General features: G+C 46.2%; 1 protein-coding gene across 1 annotated transcript in view; it reads left to right on the top strand.

Moving 5' to 3' along the window:
• Positions 1 to 16,621, top strand: part of arhgef18b (rho/rac guanine nucleotide exchange factor (GEF) 18b) — a 100,532-nt gene that overhangs the window by 59,261 nt on the left and 24,650 nt on the right. The window contains 8 exon segments of the mRNA XM_070447450.1: positions 755 to 828; positions 999 to 1,181; positions 5,055 to 5,195; positions 5,336 to 5,454; positions 5,585 to 5,665; positions 5,855 to 5,902; positions 6,389 to 6,574; positions 12,203 to 12,448. Coding sequence (XP_070303551.1) covers positions 755 to 828; positions 999 to 1,181; positions 5,055 to 5,195; positions 5,336 to 5,454; positions 5,585 to 5,665; positions 5,855 to 5,902; positions 6,389 to 6,574; positions 12,203 to 12,448 — 1,078 coding nt within the window.

Here is a 16,621-nt window from a genome sequence, read left to right as displayed (position 1 = left end):
TCTGCCATACACCACCACCTCTCTGCCATACACCACCACCTCTCTGCCATACACCACCACCTCTCTGCCATACACCACCACCTCTCTGCCATACAGCTCGTTTACAGGTGTTGATGCAGCACTGAGGAGCCATTTTGTGTATCCTGCGTTTCACTCCAGGGCCCGTATCCACAAAGCCCCTCAAAGTAGGAGTGCCGATCTGTCCATTTATCTTATTTATTAAGATCGTAAAATCAACTGATCCTAGATCAGCACACATACTCTGAAATGCTTTTATGGGTACGTGGCCCAGCTCATTAAAACGCATTACTCTGCCTAACCTGTGTCGTTTTAATGTCGACATTTCCTTCTCATTTTTCATTTTCATGACCTTTTACGAGACATGGGATGTCTTGTACCTGGTCACAGACTCAACAACTCTGGCAGAGTTCGTCTTGTGTGAGGGASTAATCTTTTCTAATGAATTGGAGMTCTGGGTCTTCCACTCCCAGCAGCACCATACAGCCTGTGAGGAAACAGTGTGGCGCCATGCTTAACAACCATCTTTCACTCCAGCWGAACAAATTGTAAAACATCAGGTGGTTTAATACTGCTCCTCAATGGGACTAAGTAGATAAAAAGAGAACCTGGATACACAGTTGGTCCCCAGGACTGGAGTTGAGACTCTGCTTTGTATCTAAACCCAAGGCTTCGAGTCCTAGCTAACTCACCTAGCTAACTCACCTCTCTAACTCACCTCTCGCTCTCTCTCTAGTTGTCCACACACTGAGGAGAGACTCTTCAGTGAGCAGGAGGAGGCTCGAGCCGCCAGATTCAACGAGTTCCAAGGTAACTTACGACGACAGGACCAATGGCCTCGTCTTTGTAACAGTGTCATGTTGATGCTGGACCGCTAGGTGGCGGTCACGTACCAGTCAACATTCACCTTCAATGTTTCTGTTCCTGGTATTTAATGTAATGAACTCTTCATTAGTTCTGTCTCCGTTCTCCTCTCCCAGAGTGTCTGAGCCAGAAGGACGCCCAGATCGTGACGTTTCTGACAGAGAAGCTGCAGCTGTTTTCAGACATGTGTCTGGTGTCTGGTCACGAGGATACGACCTTTCGCTCCCGCCTAATGCTGCGAGGTGACGCCTCAGACCTCCACCAGGGGGAGACACTGCTCAAGGGGACCATCACTGATGGTACGACACACACACACACACATACGCACTTACACAAACACAAGGTACCACACACACACTTACACAAACACAAGGTAACACACACACACTGTGTCATATGGTATTGAAAGGAAAAACATATGGTTTGAATGAAAGTATTTGCGTAAACATCATGTAAAGGAAGCTCTCATTTCAAATAGGCAGCGTTTCATATTAAACAGCGCGTCTTTCCAGTTCGCTGCAGCTAGCGACTGGAACGAGCTGCAACAAACACTCTAACTGGACAGTTTAATATCCATCTCTTCATTCAAAGACTCAATCATGGACACTCTTACTGACAGTTGTGGCTGCTTTGTGAGATGTATTGTTGTCTCTAACTTCTTGCCCTTTGTGCTGTTGTCTGTGCCCAACAATGTTTGTACCCTGTTTTGTACTGCTACCATGTTGTGCTGCTGCCATGTTGTGCTGCTGCCATGTTGTGCTGCTGCCATGTTGTGTTGCTGCCATGTTGTTGTCATGTTGTGTTGCTGCCATGCTGTGTTGTCATGTGTTGCTGCCTTGCTATTTTGTTGTCTTAGGTCTCTCTTTAGGTAGTGTTGTGGTGTCMCTCTTGTTGTGATGTGTGTTTTGTCCTATATTTATTTATTTAATTTAAATGTTTTAATCCCAGCCCGCAGGAACCCGTTTGCCTTTTGGTAGGCCGTCATTGTAAATAAGAATTTGTTCTTAACTGACTTGCCTCGTTAAATAAAGGTGAAATAAAAACATTAAATGCAGGAGTGGCTTCAGGACAAGTCTCTGAATGTCTCCCCAAATACAGGTGTCCCAAGCTTGTAGCGTCATACCCAAGAAGACTTGAGGCTGTAATRGCTGCCAAAGGATCTTCAGCAAAGTACTGAGTAAAGGGTCTGAATACTTATGTAAATGTAATATTAATAAAAAATCAAAGAAGAAAAAAAAGGACAAACACCTGTCAGGTGCCAGACAGGGAGRTTAAGAAAGAAAATGTAATTATTTAGGCTATATTATTTAAAGGCTATAGCCTACAAATAAATAAATGGTGAAGCGAATCCGACACACTAGGCTGGTAGGGACATATCGCCTAAAATGACACCCAAATCTAACTGGCTGTAGCTCAGGACCTGAAGCAAGGATATGCAAATTCTTGGTACCATTTGAAAGGAAACACTTTGACGTTTGTGGAAATGTGAAATTAATGTAGGAGAATATACAAATTAGATCTGGTKAAATATAATATAAAGAGAAAAACATGCGTTTTCTATTTCTTCTGTTCCATCTTTGAAATGCAAGAGAAAGGCCATATCACTTAGGAGTCTAGGTGCAATTTAAATGTTGGCCACTAGGGTSCAGCAGTGTATGTGGAAAGTTTTAYACTGATCCAATGAATATTATATKTTTTTTCAATTGTATTGAACCTTTATTTAACTATAGGTAAGTCAGTTAAGAACAAATTCTTATTTACAATGGCGGCCTACCAAAAGGCCTCCTGCTGGGACGGGGGCTGGGATTAAAAATAAATTAAATAAAAAAATATCAGGACAAACAACATGGTAGCAGCACAAAACAGGGTAAAATATTGTTGGGCACAGACAACAGCACAAAGGGCAAGACGTACGGGATCGGGCAGACTTGATACAACATTTTGAACAGTAATGTATTGTTGTTAAAAGGCTGTCTCTCCATGCTCTTGGTCCTGGGTTGGATAGTTAAAGGCTGTCTCTCATGCTCTGGTCCTAGGCTTTGGATAGTTAAAAGGCTGTCTCTCCATGCTCTTGGTCCTAGCTTTGGGATAGTTAAAAGGCTGCTCTCCATGCCTCTGGTCCTAGGCTTTGAGATAGTTAAAAGGCTGTCTCTCCATGCCTCTGGTCCTAGGCTTTGGATAGTTAAAAGGCTGTCTCTCCATGCCTCTTGGTCTGGGCTTTGGATAGTTAAAAGGCTGTCTCTCCATGCCTCCTGGTCCTAGGCTTTGGAGATAGTTAAAAGGCTGTCTCTCCATGCCTCTTGGTCCTAGGCTTTGGGATAGTTAAAAGGCTGCCTCTCCATGCCTCTGGTCCTAGGCTTTGGATAGTTAAAGGCTGTCTCTCCATGCCCCTTGGTCTAGGCTTTGGATAGTTAAAAGGCTGTCTCTCCATGTCTTGGTCTGGGCTTTGGGATAGTTAAAGGCTGTCTCCCAGCCCTTGGTCCTGGGCTTTGGGATAGTTAAGCTGTTCTCTCCATGCCCTTGGTCCTGGGCTTTGAGATAGTTAAAAGGCTGTCTCTCCATCCTCTTGGTCCTAGGCTTTGGGATAGTTAAAAGGCTGTCTCTCATGCCTCCTGGTCCTAGGCTTTGGAGAGTTAAAAGCCAGAGGCCTGAGGGACCTACTGGTACATAACTTAAAGCAGTCTGACATGTATTGGGGTGCACAATCATGGATTGATTTAAAAACAAATAGAAGAATATTAAAATGTATTCTAAAACTCACAGGCAGCAGTGTTGAGACTTTAAAACCAGTGTAAATATGTGCTTTCTGTCTGGTCTTTGTCTGTATCTGTGCTCAGTATTCTGTATGTTTTGCAGTTGACCAATGGCTTTCTTGGGTAGACCAGCAGGAGACCATTACAGTAGTCAAGCCTGCTTGTAAATAGCATGGATGAGTTCTCTGTATCAGCCTGAGAGAGAAATGGCCGCACCTTTGCATGTTCCTCAGGTGGTAAAAGCTATTTTGGTCACATTCCTAATGTGTGATTTGAAATTTAGTTCAGAATCTAAAATGACACACAGGTTTTTTAACCTGGTGTTTTATCTTTATTACCCGTGAATTAAAATGTGCTGCAGCTCAGACTCAAACAATAAGTAACTCTGTCTTTATTCAGTTGGAGGAAGTTGTGAGCCATCTAAATATTTAAATCACTTAATGCAGTCTAATTTATCTGTGGAGATAACATTTCTGTGGCACCAGATGTTTTTAAGTTGTGTATCGTCTCTGTATCAGTGAAAATCAATGCTGTGCTTTCTAATAACAGTGCCAAGTGGTTATTTATATATATATATATATATATATATAAAAAATTTTATATATTACTGAACAGTACCTGGATTAGTTTAATCAGATGTGTTAGATCTGTTACCGTAGGAGGGTCGGCTCTCGCTGCCACCTCTGTTACCGTAGGAGGTCGGCTCCTCGTCAACCCGTCTGTTACGTAGGAGGTCGGCTCCTCGCTCACCCGTCTGTTACGTAGGGGGTCGGCTCTCGCTGCACCCGTCTGTTACCGTAGGAGGGTCGGCTCCTCGCTACACCCATCTGTTGCCGTAGGAGGGTCGGCTCCTCCTACACCATCTGTTACCGTAGGAGGGTCGGCTCCTCCTACACCCATCTGTTACCGTAGGAGGGTCGGCTCCTCGCTGCACCGTCTGTTCGTAGGAGGGTCGGCTCTCGCTGACCCGTCTGTTACCGTAGGAGGGTCGGTCCTCGCTACACCCATCTGTTACGTAGGAGGGTCGGCTCCTCCTACACCCACTGTTACGTAGGAGGGTCGGCTCCTCGCTACACCCATCTGTTACCGTAGGAGGGTCGGCTCCTCGCTTACCCCATCTGTTTTACCGTAGAGGGTCGGCTCCTCGACTACCCATCTGTTCCGTAGGAGGGTCGGCTCCTCGCTACACCCATCTGTTACCGTAGGAGGGTCGGCTCCTCGCTACGCCCATCTGTTTACCGTAGGAGGGTCGGCTCCTCGCTGCACCCGTCTGTTACCGTAGGAGGGTCGGCTCCTCGCTGCACCCGTCTGTTACCGTAGGAGGGTCGGCTCCTCGCTAATCTTGTCCTATCATAAAGACAGCCTTGAAACGTTGTTAATCTCTCTCTCTCCTCCCCCCTCCCGCCTCCCCCTCCATAGTGGAGAGTCTTCAGAACCTGTTGCTGTCTGGTGTGAGAGAGCCAGCTTCACGTCTAGAGGAGGGTTCAGGGTCCGGGGCTCTGCCCAGGAGAGCAGACACCTTCGGGGGCTATGACAGCAGGCCCATCATCCTCAACAAGAGTGAGTCGACTGCGCCTGCCTGCTCTGAGCCCCGTATCCACAAAGCATCTTGGAGTACGAATGCTGATCTCATCTCTGTCCATAGAATCATATATTATGATCTAGAAGGTGTTTGACTCTGTGTGTGTGTGTGTTACAAGGCATTGTGAAGAAGAAGAAGCACAGTGGAGGGGGCATGGCCAGAGACGGGACCCAGAAAGGCTGCTCTGACCCCCAGCTTACGAAGATCCAGGCTAGTCAGACCCTGGAGCAACCACAGGTGGGTCAAATATACAAACACACACCCTACACAACAGTGTGTAATGGTGTGTGTGTGTAATGGTGTGTGTGTGTGTGTAATGGTGGGTGTGTAATGGGGGTTATGTGTGTGTATAATGTGTGATGTACAGGCTGATGATGATGATGAGGAGGAAGAGGCCTCTCCAGCCACCTGGAACCCCATCTGGTCCAACACCTTCCCCGAGGCTGAGGTAGGAGATATGCTCATTTCAGTTGGTCTTGTAACCTCTGTTAAGCTTTTTCAAATCTTATGTGTTATTATGGCCTCTATAAGGTGTGCCCAGAGTGTCCAAACCAGCGGTATAAAACGGTCGTGTATCTATGGCGCTAACCTACAGTTTGTCTGTCCTTCTCTTTCCTAACGTTCCTGTCTCAACCAGTTCTTTGACCGGGTGCTGATGCTGTCCCAGAGACTCTACAGCCTGCAGGTGAACGAGACACTCACGTTTCCCTAGATACCCTCTCAACACCCTCTCAACATACTCCACGTGACATGTAGCTCTCGTCCTGTCCTGTCATGTCCTGTCCAGTCCTGTCGAGTCCTGTTCTGTCCAGTCATGTCCTGTCCTGTCATGTCCTGTCCAGTCATGTCCTGTCGAGTCCTGTCCAGTCCTGTTCTGTTCTGTCATGTCCTGTTCTGTCCAGTTCTGTCCTGTCCAGTCCTGTCCAGTTCTGTCTGTGTGACTGGGCCATAAACAGTCAACAGGACTGCAGTCTTCTTACCAGGGCCAGACCCCAAAAACCAGTCTGTTTGCATGTGAACACAAATGTTAAAATGACATCACATGGAGACTGCTAGACTCGCCTTTTGATTGGTTATGGTCTGTGACCACAAGCCTTGTGCTTTCAAGAAGTTGACCCACATCTCCCCTCCCTTCGTCCCCGTGCTCCCCTCCTTTCTCCCCTCCCTTCAGGCCATCATCGCCAAGCAGGACAGCCACATCGAGCTGCAACGCGCCTCCCTCACTGAGCGGGCCTCCTTCCCTGGGCGTCATCGCGGCAACGTTCTCCTGGAGCAGGAGAAACAGAGGACGTTGGCCCTGCAGAGGGAGGAGCTGGCCAGCTTCCACAAGCTGCAGTCACAGCACCGTCAGGAGCAGGTGGGACTCAGTGGAAATGGCAGCGTCCTTCCATTTGATTTTTAGTAGCCTTCCGGGTTGTCTTGGTTCCCGCTCTGCGTGCAGGTGATTAAATGTCACAGTGCTAGGAGAAAGGCACCACGTTAGTATGAGCATCATGATTATTTCTGCACAAACAAAAGGCCGTGCCCCCCCCTCCCCTCCCTCCTCTAAACCTCTTTCTCAATGCTAAGGATCCAGAGCAAGTTCTGCACATGTTATTTTACACACAAAATGTTTTCTATGTAGCTGCTCGCTCACCCCCCTCCCTTCACGTTTCTCTCTTTACTCCCCCCTTCCCTTCACGTTTCTCTCTTTACTCCCCCCTCCCTTCACGTTTCTCTCTCTACACCCCCCCTCCCTTCACGTTTCTCTTCATCTACTCCCCCCTTCCCGTTTCTCTCTTTACTCCCCCCTCCCTTCACATTTCTCTCTCTACTCCCCCCCCTCCCCTTCACGTTTCTCTCTACTCCCCCCTCCCTTCCACGTTTCTCTCTCTACTCCCCCTCCCTTCACGTTTTCTCTCTACTCCCCCCCTCCCTTCACGTTCTCTCTCTACCCCCCTCCCTTCACGTTTCTCTCTACTCCCCCCTCCCTTCACGTTTCTCTCTCTACCCCCCTCCCTTCAGTTTCTCTCTCTACCCCCCCTCCCTTCACGTTTCTCTCTTTTCTCCCCCTCCCTTCACGTTTCTCTTTACTCCCCCCTCCCTTCACGTTCTCTCTTTATCCCCCCCCCCTTCACGTTTCTCTCTTTACTCCCCCCCTCCTTCACGTGTCTCTTTACTCCCCCCCTCCCTTCACGTGTCTCTCTTACTCCCCCCTCCCTTCACGTGTCTCTCTTTACTCCCCCCCTCCCTTCACGTGTCTCTCTTTACTCCCCCCCCTCCCTTCACGTGTCTTCTTTACCCCCCCCCCCTTCACATGTCTCTCTTTACTCCCCCCCTTCACGTGTCTCTCTTTACTCCCCCCCTTCACGTGTCACTCTTTACTCCCCCCCCTTCACGTGTTCTCCTTTTACCTCCCCCCTCCCTTCACGTTGTCTTCTCTTACTCCCCCCCTCCCTTCACGTGTCTCTCTTTACTCCCCCCTCCCTTCACGTTTCTCTCTTACTCCCCCCCTCCTTCACGTGTCTCTCTTTACCCCCCCCTCCCTTCACGTGTCTCTCTTTACCCCCCCCCTCCCTTCACGTTTCTCCTCTTTACCCCCCCTCTCTTCACGTTTCTCTCTTACCCCCCCCTCCCTTCACGTTTCTCGCTTTACCCCCCCCCCCCCTTCACGTTTCTCTCTTTACAATGATGATTACAATCTGTAATAGACTGGTGTCTGCCTCCTGCTATACACACGTTTACAATGATGATTACATCTCAATAATTTAGACTGGCGTCTGCCTCCTGCTATAGCCAACGTTTACAATGATGATTACATCTGTAATTAGACTGTCTTGTCTGCCCTCCTGCTATAGTCAACGTTTACAATGATGATTACATCTCAATTAATTAGACTGGCTGTCTGCCTCCTGCTATAGCCAACGTTTACAATGATGATTACATCTCAATAATTAGAACTGGCTGTTCTGCCCCTGCTATAGTCAACGTTTACAATGATGATTACATCTCAATAATTAGACTGGCTGTTGCCTCCGCTCGCTATAGTCAACGTTACAATGATATTACATCTGTAATTAGACTGTCTGTCTGCCTCCTGCTATAGCCAACGTTTACAATGATGATTACATCTCAATAATTAGACTGGCTGTCTGCCTCCTGCTATAGCAACGTTTACAATGATGATTACATCAATAATTAGACTGGCTGTCTGCCTCCTGCTATAGTCAACGTTTACAATGATGATTACATCTGTAAATTAGACTGGCTGTCTGCCTCCTGCTATAGTCAACGTTTACAATGATGATTACATCTCAATAATTAGACTGGCTGTCTGCCTCCTGCTATACCAACGTTTACAATGATGATTACATCAATAATTAGACTGGCTGTCTCCTCCTGCTATAGTCAACGTTTACAATGATGATTACATCTCGTAATTAGACTGGCTGTCTGCCTCCTGCTATAGTCAACGTTTACAATGATGATTACATCTCAATAATTAGACTGGCTGTCTGCCTCCTGCTATAGTCAACGTTTACAATGATGATTACATCTCAATAGTAGGACTGGCTGTCTGCCTCCTGCTATAGTCAACGTTTACAATGATGATACATCTTTAATTAGACTGGCGGTCTGCCTCCTGCTATAGCCAACGTTTACAATGATGATTACATCTCAATAATTAGACTGGCTGTCTGCCTCCTGCTTAGTCAACGTTTACAATGATGATTACATCCAATAATTTAGACTGGCTGTCTGCCTCCTGCTATAGGCCAACGTTTACCAATGATGATTTACATCTCCAATAATTCAGACTGGCTTGTCTGCCTCTGCATAAGCCAAGCGTTTTACGATGATGATTACATCTCAAATAATTAGACTGGCTGTCTCCTCCTGCTATAGTCAACGTTACAATGATGATTACATCTCAATAATTAGACTGGCTGTCTGCCTCCTGCTATAGTCAACTTTACAATGATAATTACACTCAATAATTAGACTGCTGTCTGCCTCCTGCTATAGTCAACGTTTACAATGATGATTACATCTGTAATTAGACTGGCTCGCCTCCTGCTATAGCCAACGTTTACGATGATGATTACATCTCAATAATTAGACTGGCTGTCTGCCTCCTGCTATAGTCAACGTTTACAATATAATTAACATCTCAATAATAGACTGGCTGTCTGCCTCCTGCTATAGTCAACGTTACAATGATGATTACATCTCAATAATTAGACTGGCTGTCTGCCTCCTGCTATAGTCAACGTTTACAATGATGATTACATCTCAATAATTAGACTGGCTGTCTGCCTCCTGCTATAGTCAACGTTTACAATGATGATTACATCTCAATAATTAGACTGGCTGTCTGCCTCCTGCTATAGTCAACGTTTTCAATGATGATTACATCTCAATAATTAGACTGCTGTCTGCCTCCTGCTATAGTCAACGTTTACAATGATGATTACATCTGTAATTAGACTGGCTGTCTGCCTCCTGCTATAGCCAACGTTTACAATGATGATTACATCTGTAATTAGACTGGCTGCTGCCTCCTGCTATAGTCAACGTTTACCAATGATGATTACATCTCAATAATTAGACTGGCTGTCTGCCTCCTGCTAAGCCAACGTTTACGATGATGATTACATCTCAATAATTAGACTGGCTGTCTGCCTCCTGCTATAGTCAACTTTACAATGATGATTACATCTCAATAATTAGACTGGCTGTCTGCCTCCTGCTATAGTCACGTTTACAATGATAATTACATCTCAATAATTAGACTGGCTGTCTGCCTCCTGCTATAGTCAACGTTTACAATGATGATTACATCTCAATAATTAGACTGGCTGTCTGCCTCCTGCTATAGTCAACGTTTACAATGATGATTACATCTGTAATTAGACTGGCTGTCTGCCTCCTGCTATAGTCAACGTTTACAATGATGATTACATCTCAATAATTAGACTGGCTGTCTGTGTCTTGCTATAGTCAAGAGACTCTGGTGCGCAGCTAGCACTGCGATGCAGCCCTAGACCACTGCGCCACAAAAACATCTCTGTCTTAACCAAAACACAGGTTGATTTTCCCCTGTCAATAGAGAGCAATAATAATGGCGTGTTTTGGTAGGCATCGTCTATAATAGTTTGAGCATGTCTACCATGTATTTTTGTACAACATTCATGCGCCGATCAAGTAGGGGGAGGAAGCGGGCGCGAGCACGAGCAGCAGCCGAATACGCAGGTCGGTTGTGGGCAAAGAAGACATATTCAAGTTGCAGTTCGCAGAACAGAGCAGCACGTATTTCAGAGGGGGAATGTCATACCCTTTACAGACAGACTTTACTGTTTTGTGTTTAAAAAAATAAAATAAAAAGATCTGGCAATGTTTTGTTTTTTTAGAACCCAATTCATAATCCCAATGATTATATCCTCCCGTGCCGGCGGAGTAGAGTCACCGTGGATTTGGTGTTTTTGCTATTTTATTTGGATCAAATCTAAGTTTTATTTGTCATGTGCGCCGAATACAACAGGTGTAGTAGACCTTGCAGTAAATGCTGAATACAACAGGTGTAGTAGACCTTGCAGTGAAATGCTTACTTACAGGCTCTAACCAATAGTGCAAAAAAAAATCTTATTCACAACCTCCCCAGGATATAAGAGTTGCCTTTACGAGATCAAGTAAAATAGACCTACACTTGAATTAGGCTTCATTATCGCAAGCTAAATGCTAATGTTCAGTGATAGATGAGTAAACGAATAGATGAGCTAATCAGGCAGTAGCCTAGTGGTTAGACGTGCAGTAGCCTTGGTTAGAGCGTTGCGGCAGGTAGCCTAGTGGTTAGAGCGTTGGCAGGTAGCCTAGTGGTTAGAGCGGTTGGCAGGTATCCTAGTGTTAGAGCGTTGGACAGGTAGCCTAGTGGTTAGAGCGTTGGACAGTAGCCTAGTGGTTAGAGAGCGTTGGGCCAGTAACCGAAAGTTGCTGGATCGAATCCCCGAGCTGACAAGGTAAAAAAAATCTGTCATTCTGCCCCTGAGCAAGGCAGTTAACCCACTGTTCCCCGTGCCCTGAGCAAGGCAGTTAACCCACTGTTCCCCGTGCCCTGAGCAAGGCAGTTAACCCACTGTTCCCGTGCCCTGAGCAAGGCAGTTAACCCACTGTTCCCCGTGCCCTGAGCAAGCAGTTAACCCACTGTTCCCCGTGCCCTGAGCAAGGCAGTTAACCCACTGTTCCCCGGGCGCGAAGACGTGGATGTCTTAACCCACAGCCCCTCCCTTTACCACCTCCACTTATTTGCCCAGCCAGAGAATAACCATATAATATAATAATAATAAATATACAGCCCCCCCCTTTACCACCTCCACTTATTTGGCCAGCCAGAGAATTAACCAAATATACAGACAGAGATTCAGTTCAACAAAGTCACATTGATTGATTTAAGACTAGTTTCAGGCTTTTGGTCAAGAGTAGGCCTAGGTTACTGAGCGATTACAAGTCAAGAGAAAAATAATCCACTTGTTAAACTACAAAACATTCTGGCAAAATGTTCTGATCCGTGCTGATAATTGAGCCAACTAGACAAGGTGATTATGAGCAGCACTCACATCAACTTAGCATTTCCACAACCTAATTGTATTGTAGCCTAACCAATATCCAAACGGAGATTTTAGTGAAAAGAAAATGTATTGATTTATTAAGACGAGCCCCCCCCCCCTTGCTTGTCTCAAAGCAGCACGAAACGATGCCGAAATAGTTGACCGCTATTGCTTCAAATGTATTAGAATATCATCATTGGATGATTTGGGGAGTTTTAGTKAACAACTATTTGATGCCTTTAAAAAWAWAWWATATATATAWAWATATATAACACATACAAAGAAATATTTAYCCACTGAACWTTCMGGTTCCAGAAAATCCTGAACCGCAGCCACTTCGAAGAAAAACTGCATTATACCAGTCTGCATGAAGTAGAGGTGAACCTTGTGTTTGTCCCCAGGCTCGCTGGGAGAGGGAGCGMGAGCGCCACCGGCTGCAGGCCGAGGCCATGGAGGGGATGCTGAGGCAGAGGGAGGAGGACTGCAGGAGGCTGGAGGAGAAGCTGGCGGAAGAGAGGGAGGACCTGGAGAGACAGAGAGAGACGTACCAACAGGATCTGGAGAGACTGAGGGAGTCGACCCGCACAGTGGAGAAGGAGAAGGAACGCCTGGAGCAGCAGAGGAAGATCAAGAGGAAGACCATTGAGGTGGGGATGTCTCTCTCGCGCACACACGCGCACACACACACACACACACACACACACATTACACTTACACCCTATGTCCATTTGGTATCGCTCTGCTATCCGTACCAGCAGAAGTCGCATATGGCTAAAACACGACTTGCCCCAACCCCACACCTCATTGGTGGTTAACAACTAAAGCTTTCAAGTTATCTGGTGACCTACCAACCCATTTCACCAAGCCATGTCACAGTATCAAGCCAAGACCCAAGAATGAGGGATTCTACTCGATGGCACAAACTCAAAGTAAAAATTAGCTATATCCTAAACATGATTTTCTTTTGATATTTTTGGTCTGAATTTAAGGTTAGCATTGTGGCTAGGCTTAAGGTTAGTTTTAAAATCACATTTTAAGAAGATAAATTGTGGAAATAGGCAGTGTTTATGACTTTGTGGCTGTGGTAACTAGTGACGACCAAGAAGGCCCTGATCCGCCATTTTGGAAACCCACACTGATCTCTTCTCCCCATCGAGATGGAGGACTCATCTTTGTATCGTCTGTGACAGCATGGCCAGCTCCATTGATGCAATCTCAATTTTGAAGTAGTTAATTTTCTTCAGGATTTGCTGATCCCTCCTGATGACCCAGTTGGACATGACTCCAACAGGGTCACCAGGAGGGATCAGCCAATGAAGTTGGACGCCCCACCCAGTTGACAACATTAAAATGGTGGAAGCCCTTAATGGCGCTGCCTGTGCCAACACTGCCTTTTGTCCACTACAGGCCTCTATCATGTTCTGTTTCCCCCTCATATCCTTCCCCATCCAGCATAGCAAACACCTCTGCTGTGTTTCAGTGTTCCCTTTGCTCTGTCCCTATGCCAACAGGAGAACACAGGCACACAAATACTGAAGATACTCCCTCCCCACCTCCTTTGTTCCCTCCCCTCCCTCCTTTGTTCCCTCCCCTCCCTCCTTTGTTCCCTCCCTCCTTTGTTCCCTCCCCTCCGTCCATCCCTCCTTCCCCCTTGTCTGTCTGGATTCCTATAACAGCCCACACACTTGCGCACACACACACACCTGCCACTTCCCTTAGACTGTTTACTGATGGGCAGTGTGATAACCACAGCAGTAGCACAGTAATGGGGGAAACACACACACACACATATATCTGAATACAGTTCTAGCTAGTCAACCAGGAAGCCACCCACACAGGGAAATAGTCTCTTTCCTTCTCTCTTTCCATCTCTTTTACTCTACGACAACAGCAAAAACTTGTATTGTGTGAGTTTATTTTAAATGGAGTGTCGTTAGCTCAACTAGTGGAAGTCTATGGGAACAGCTAACACAGTACTAGCATGCAGGTGACATGAATTACCTGCTACATTACAGCCACATATCATTAAATGTATCTGGTCTTTCACGCCGGCAGGCGGGACTGTGTTTCACCCGGAACATTCTGCAGACAGACGGATGCCCCTGATAGCCAGAGCTGCTTTGTGGGTATTATTTGGTTTGYCTTCAGATGGCTAACCCAGTCAATTCAAGTGAGGAGTTGACTACCACAACCACTACATTGTTCAGGTATGACATGGCATCTCTGGCTGGCTACTAGTCAGATCAAGGCCTAACGATGAGGATCTTTGGCAATGTCCGTGGCTGGAAACAGGTCTCTCTGTGGTGGCGTAATGCAGAGAGTGACTAAGTGACTTCAGAGAGTGACACAATTTGTTTTTAGTGAGTGAAGTGATGAGAGCATTTTATTTGGTACAAATCAAGTTCTAGACCTCAGCTGAATCTGGTAATGAATGTTGTGGCTGTTGAACAAGTGGAGGAGACTAAATCACTTGCCGTTACCTTAGATTGTAAACTGTCATGGTCAAAACATATCGATTCAATGGTTGTTAAGATGGGAAGCGGTCTGTCCATAATAAAGAGATGCTCTACTGACACCACACTCCACAAAGCAGGTCTTGCAGGCTCTAGTTTAACCGAATCTTGATTATTGTCCAGCCATGTGGTCAAGTGCTGCAAAGAAAGACCGAGTTAAGCTGCAGCTGGCCCAGAACAGAGCGGCACGTCTTGCTCTTCATTGTAATCAGAGGGCTGATATAAATACTACCCATGCCAGTCTCTCCTGGTTAAGAGCTGAGGAGAGACTGACTGACTGCACTTCTTGTTTTTATAAGAAACATTCATGTTGAAAATTCAAAAWTGTTTGCGTAGTCAATTTACACACAGCACCGACACACACACTTACCACAAGACATGCCACCAGGGGTCTTTTCACAGTCTCCAGGTCCAGAACAAATTCAAGGAAACGTACCGTATTATACAGAGCCATGAGTGCATGGAACTCCCTTCCATCTTATATAGCGCAAGTGAACAGCAAACCTGTTTTCAATAAACAAATAAAGCAACGCCTCTCCCCCATGTGACCTACTTGTTGTGTGTATGTACTGTGTGTGTAACTGATGTTTTTCCAGCTCTGAGTAAGAACTTGTTTTGGCCTGGCTGTTTCCTCCCAGGCAGATGACATTAAACACAGCAGCCTTTTCATTTGAAAATCAGTGACACACACACTGCTCTGGGCTGGCCTCTGAGCCAAGCTGATAACATCACAGGACATTTAATCAAGATCTGTCATTACTGCTCTTCAGCTAACCTTTAGCCCTCATTAASAAGACTTCTTTAGGCTATATTGTCATAATGTTTATTTATTATTATATATTTTTTACCCCTTTTTTCTCCCCAATTTCGTGGGATCCAATTGGTAGTTACAGTCTTGTCTCATCGCTGCAACTCCCGTACGGACTCGGGAGAGACGAAGGTCGAGAGCCATGCGTCCTCCGAAACACAACCCAACCAATCCGCACTGCTTCTTGACACAATGCACATCCAACCCGGAAGCCAGCCGCACCAATGTGTCGGAGGAAACACCGTACACCTGGCGACCTGGTCAGCGTGCACTGCGCTCGGCAGGAGTCGCTAGTGCACGATGAGACAAGGATATCCCTGCCGGCCAAACCCTCCCTAACCCGGACGACGCTGGGCCAATTGTGCACCGCCCCATGGGCCTCCCGGTTGCGGCCGGCTGCGACAGAGCCTGGACTCGAACCCAGAATCTCTGGTGGCACAGCTGCGCCACCCGGGAGGCTATGTTGTCATATTTTGATACTCAAATGTGTATTTATTTAAACTGTTGTCTGCTCTTCAAAGGTCTAAAATCTAATCTCAACTGATCACACTTAGGCGATGCTATTACAATACACAGCACCCAGCTAGCTAACTATCACAATACACAGCACCCAGCTAGCTAACTATCACAATACACAGCACCCAGGTAGCTAACTATCACAATACACAGCACCCAGCTAGCTAACTATCACAATACACAGCACCCGGCTAGCTAACTATCACAATACACAGCACCCGGCTATCTAACTATCACAATACACAGCACCCGGCTAGCTAGCTAGCTATCACAATACACGGCACCCGGCGAGCTGGCAGTCGCAGTACACGGCACCCGGCACCCGGCGAGCCAACTATCGCAGGACATCACTGTATCCGGGATCCTTGGGACATCCCAATCTTTGACGTTACCCCATTTGAAGTTGAATTGTAAAATGGTTAAGGTTAGGTAAGGGTTATGGTAAGGATAGGGGTGAACTAGAATCTGAGTTTACAGGAGACGTTCTCCTTTAAAGGGARACTTCAGGATTTTGGCAATGAGGRCCTTTATCTACTTCCCCAGAGTCAGATGAACTCGTGGATTCCATATTTTATGTCTCTGCGTGCAGTTTAATGGAAGTTGCTAACTAGCGTAAGCGCAATTATGGGTATCTGCTAGCAGCTCTAGACTTCCAGGTATTGTGTTTACACTAGTTSGCATTGGCTCGCTAAACTACCTCTAACTTCCTTCATACTGAACCCAGAGATTATAAAAATGATATTCACGAGTTCATCTGATTCTCGGGARCCCTTTAAGTCCAGAAAGCAGCCATTCACCAGCTTTTCAAYCTTAGTAATGGCAAAATACGTTCGGTACTTACCAAAGAATGGAGTTTTGCTGAGCAACTATCGTCATTACTGCCGTKCCGGCCGCATGTACAGTACCAGTGAAAAGTTAACACACCTACTCATTCCAGTGTTTTTCTTCATTTTTACTATTTTCTACATTGTATAATAGTAGTG

This window comes from Salvelinus sp. IW2-2015, linkage group LG16, assembly GCF_002910315.2.
Source record: "Salvelinus sp. IW2-2015 linkage group LG16, ASM291031v2, whole genome shotgun sequence".
NCBI lineage: Eukaryota > Metazoa > Chordata > Actinopteri > Salmoniformes > Salmonidae > Salvelinus > Salvelinus sp. IW2-2015.
This window is presented reverse-complemented; position numbering and strand designations above follow the sequence as displayed.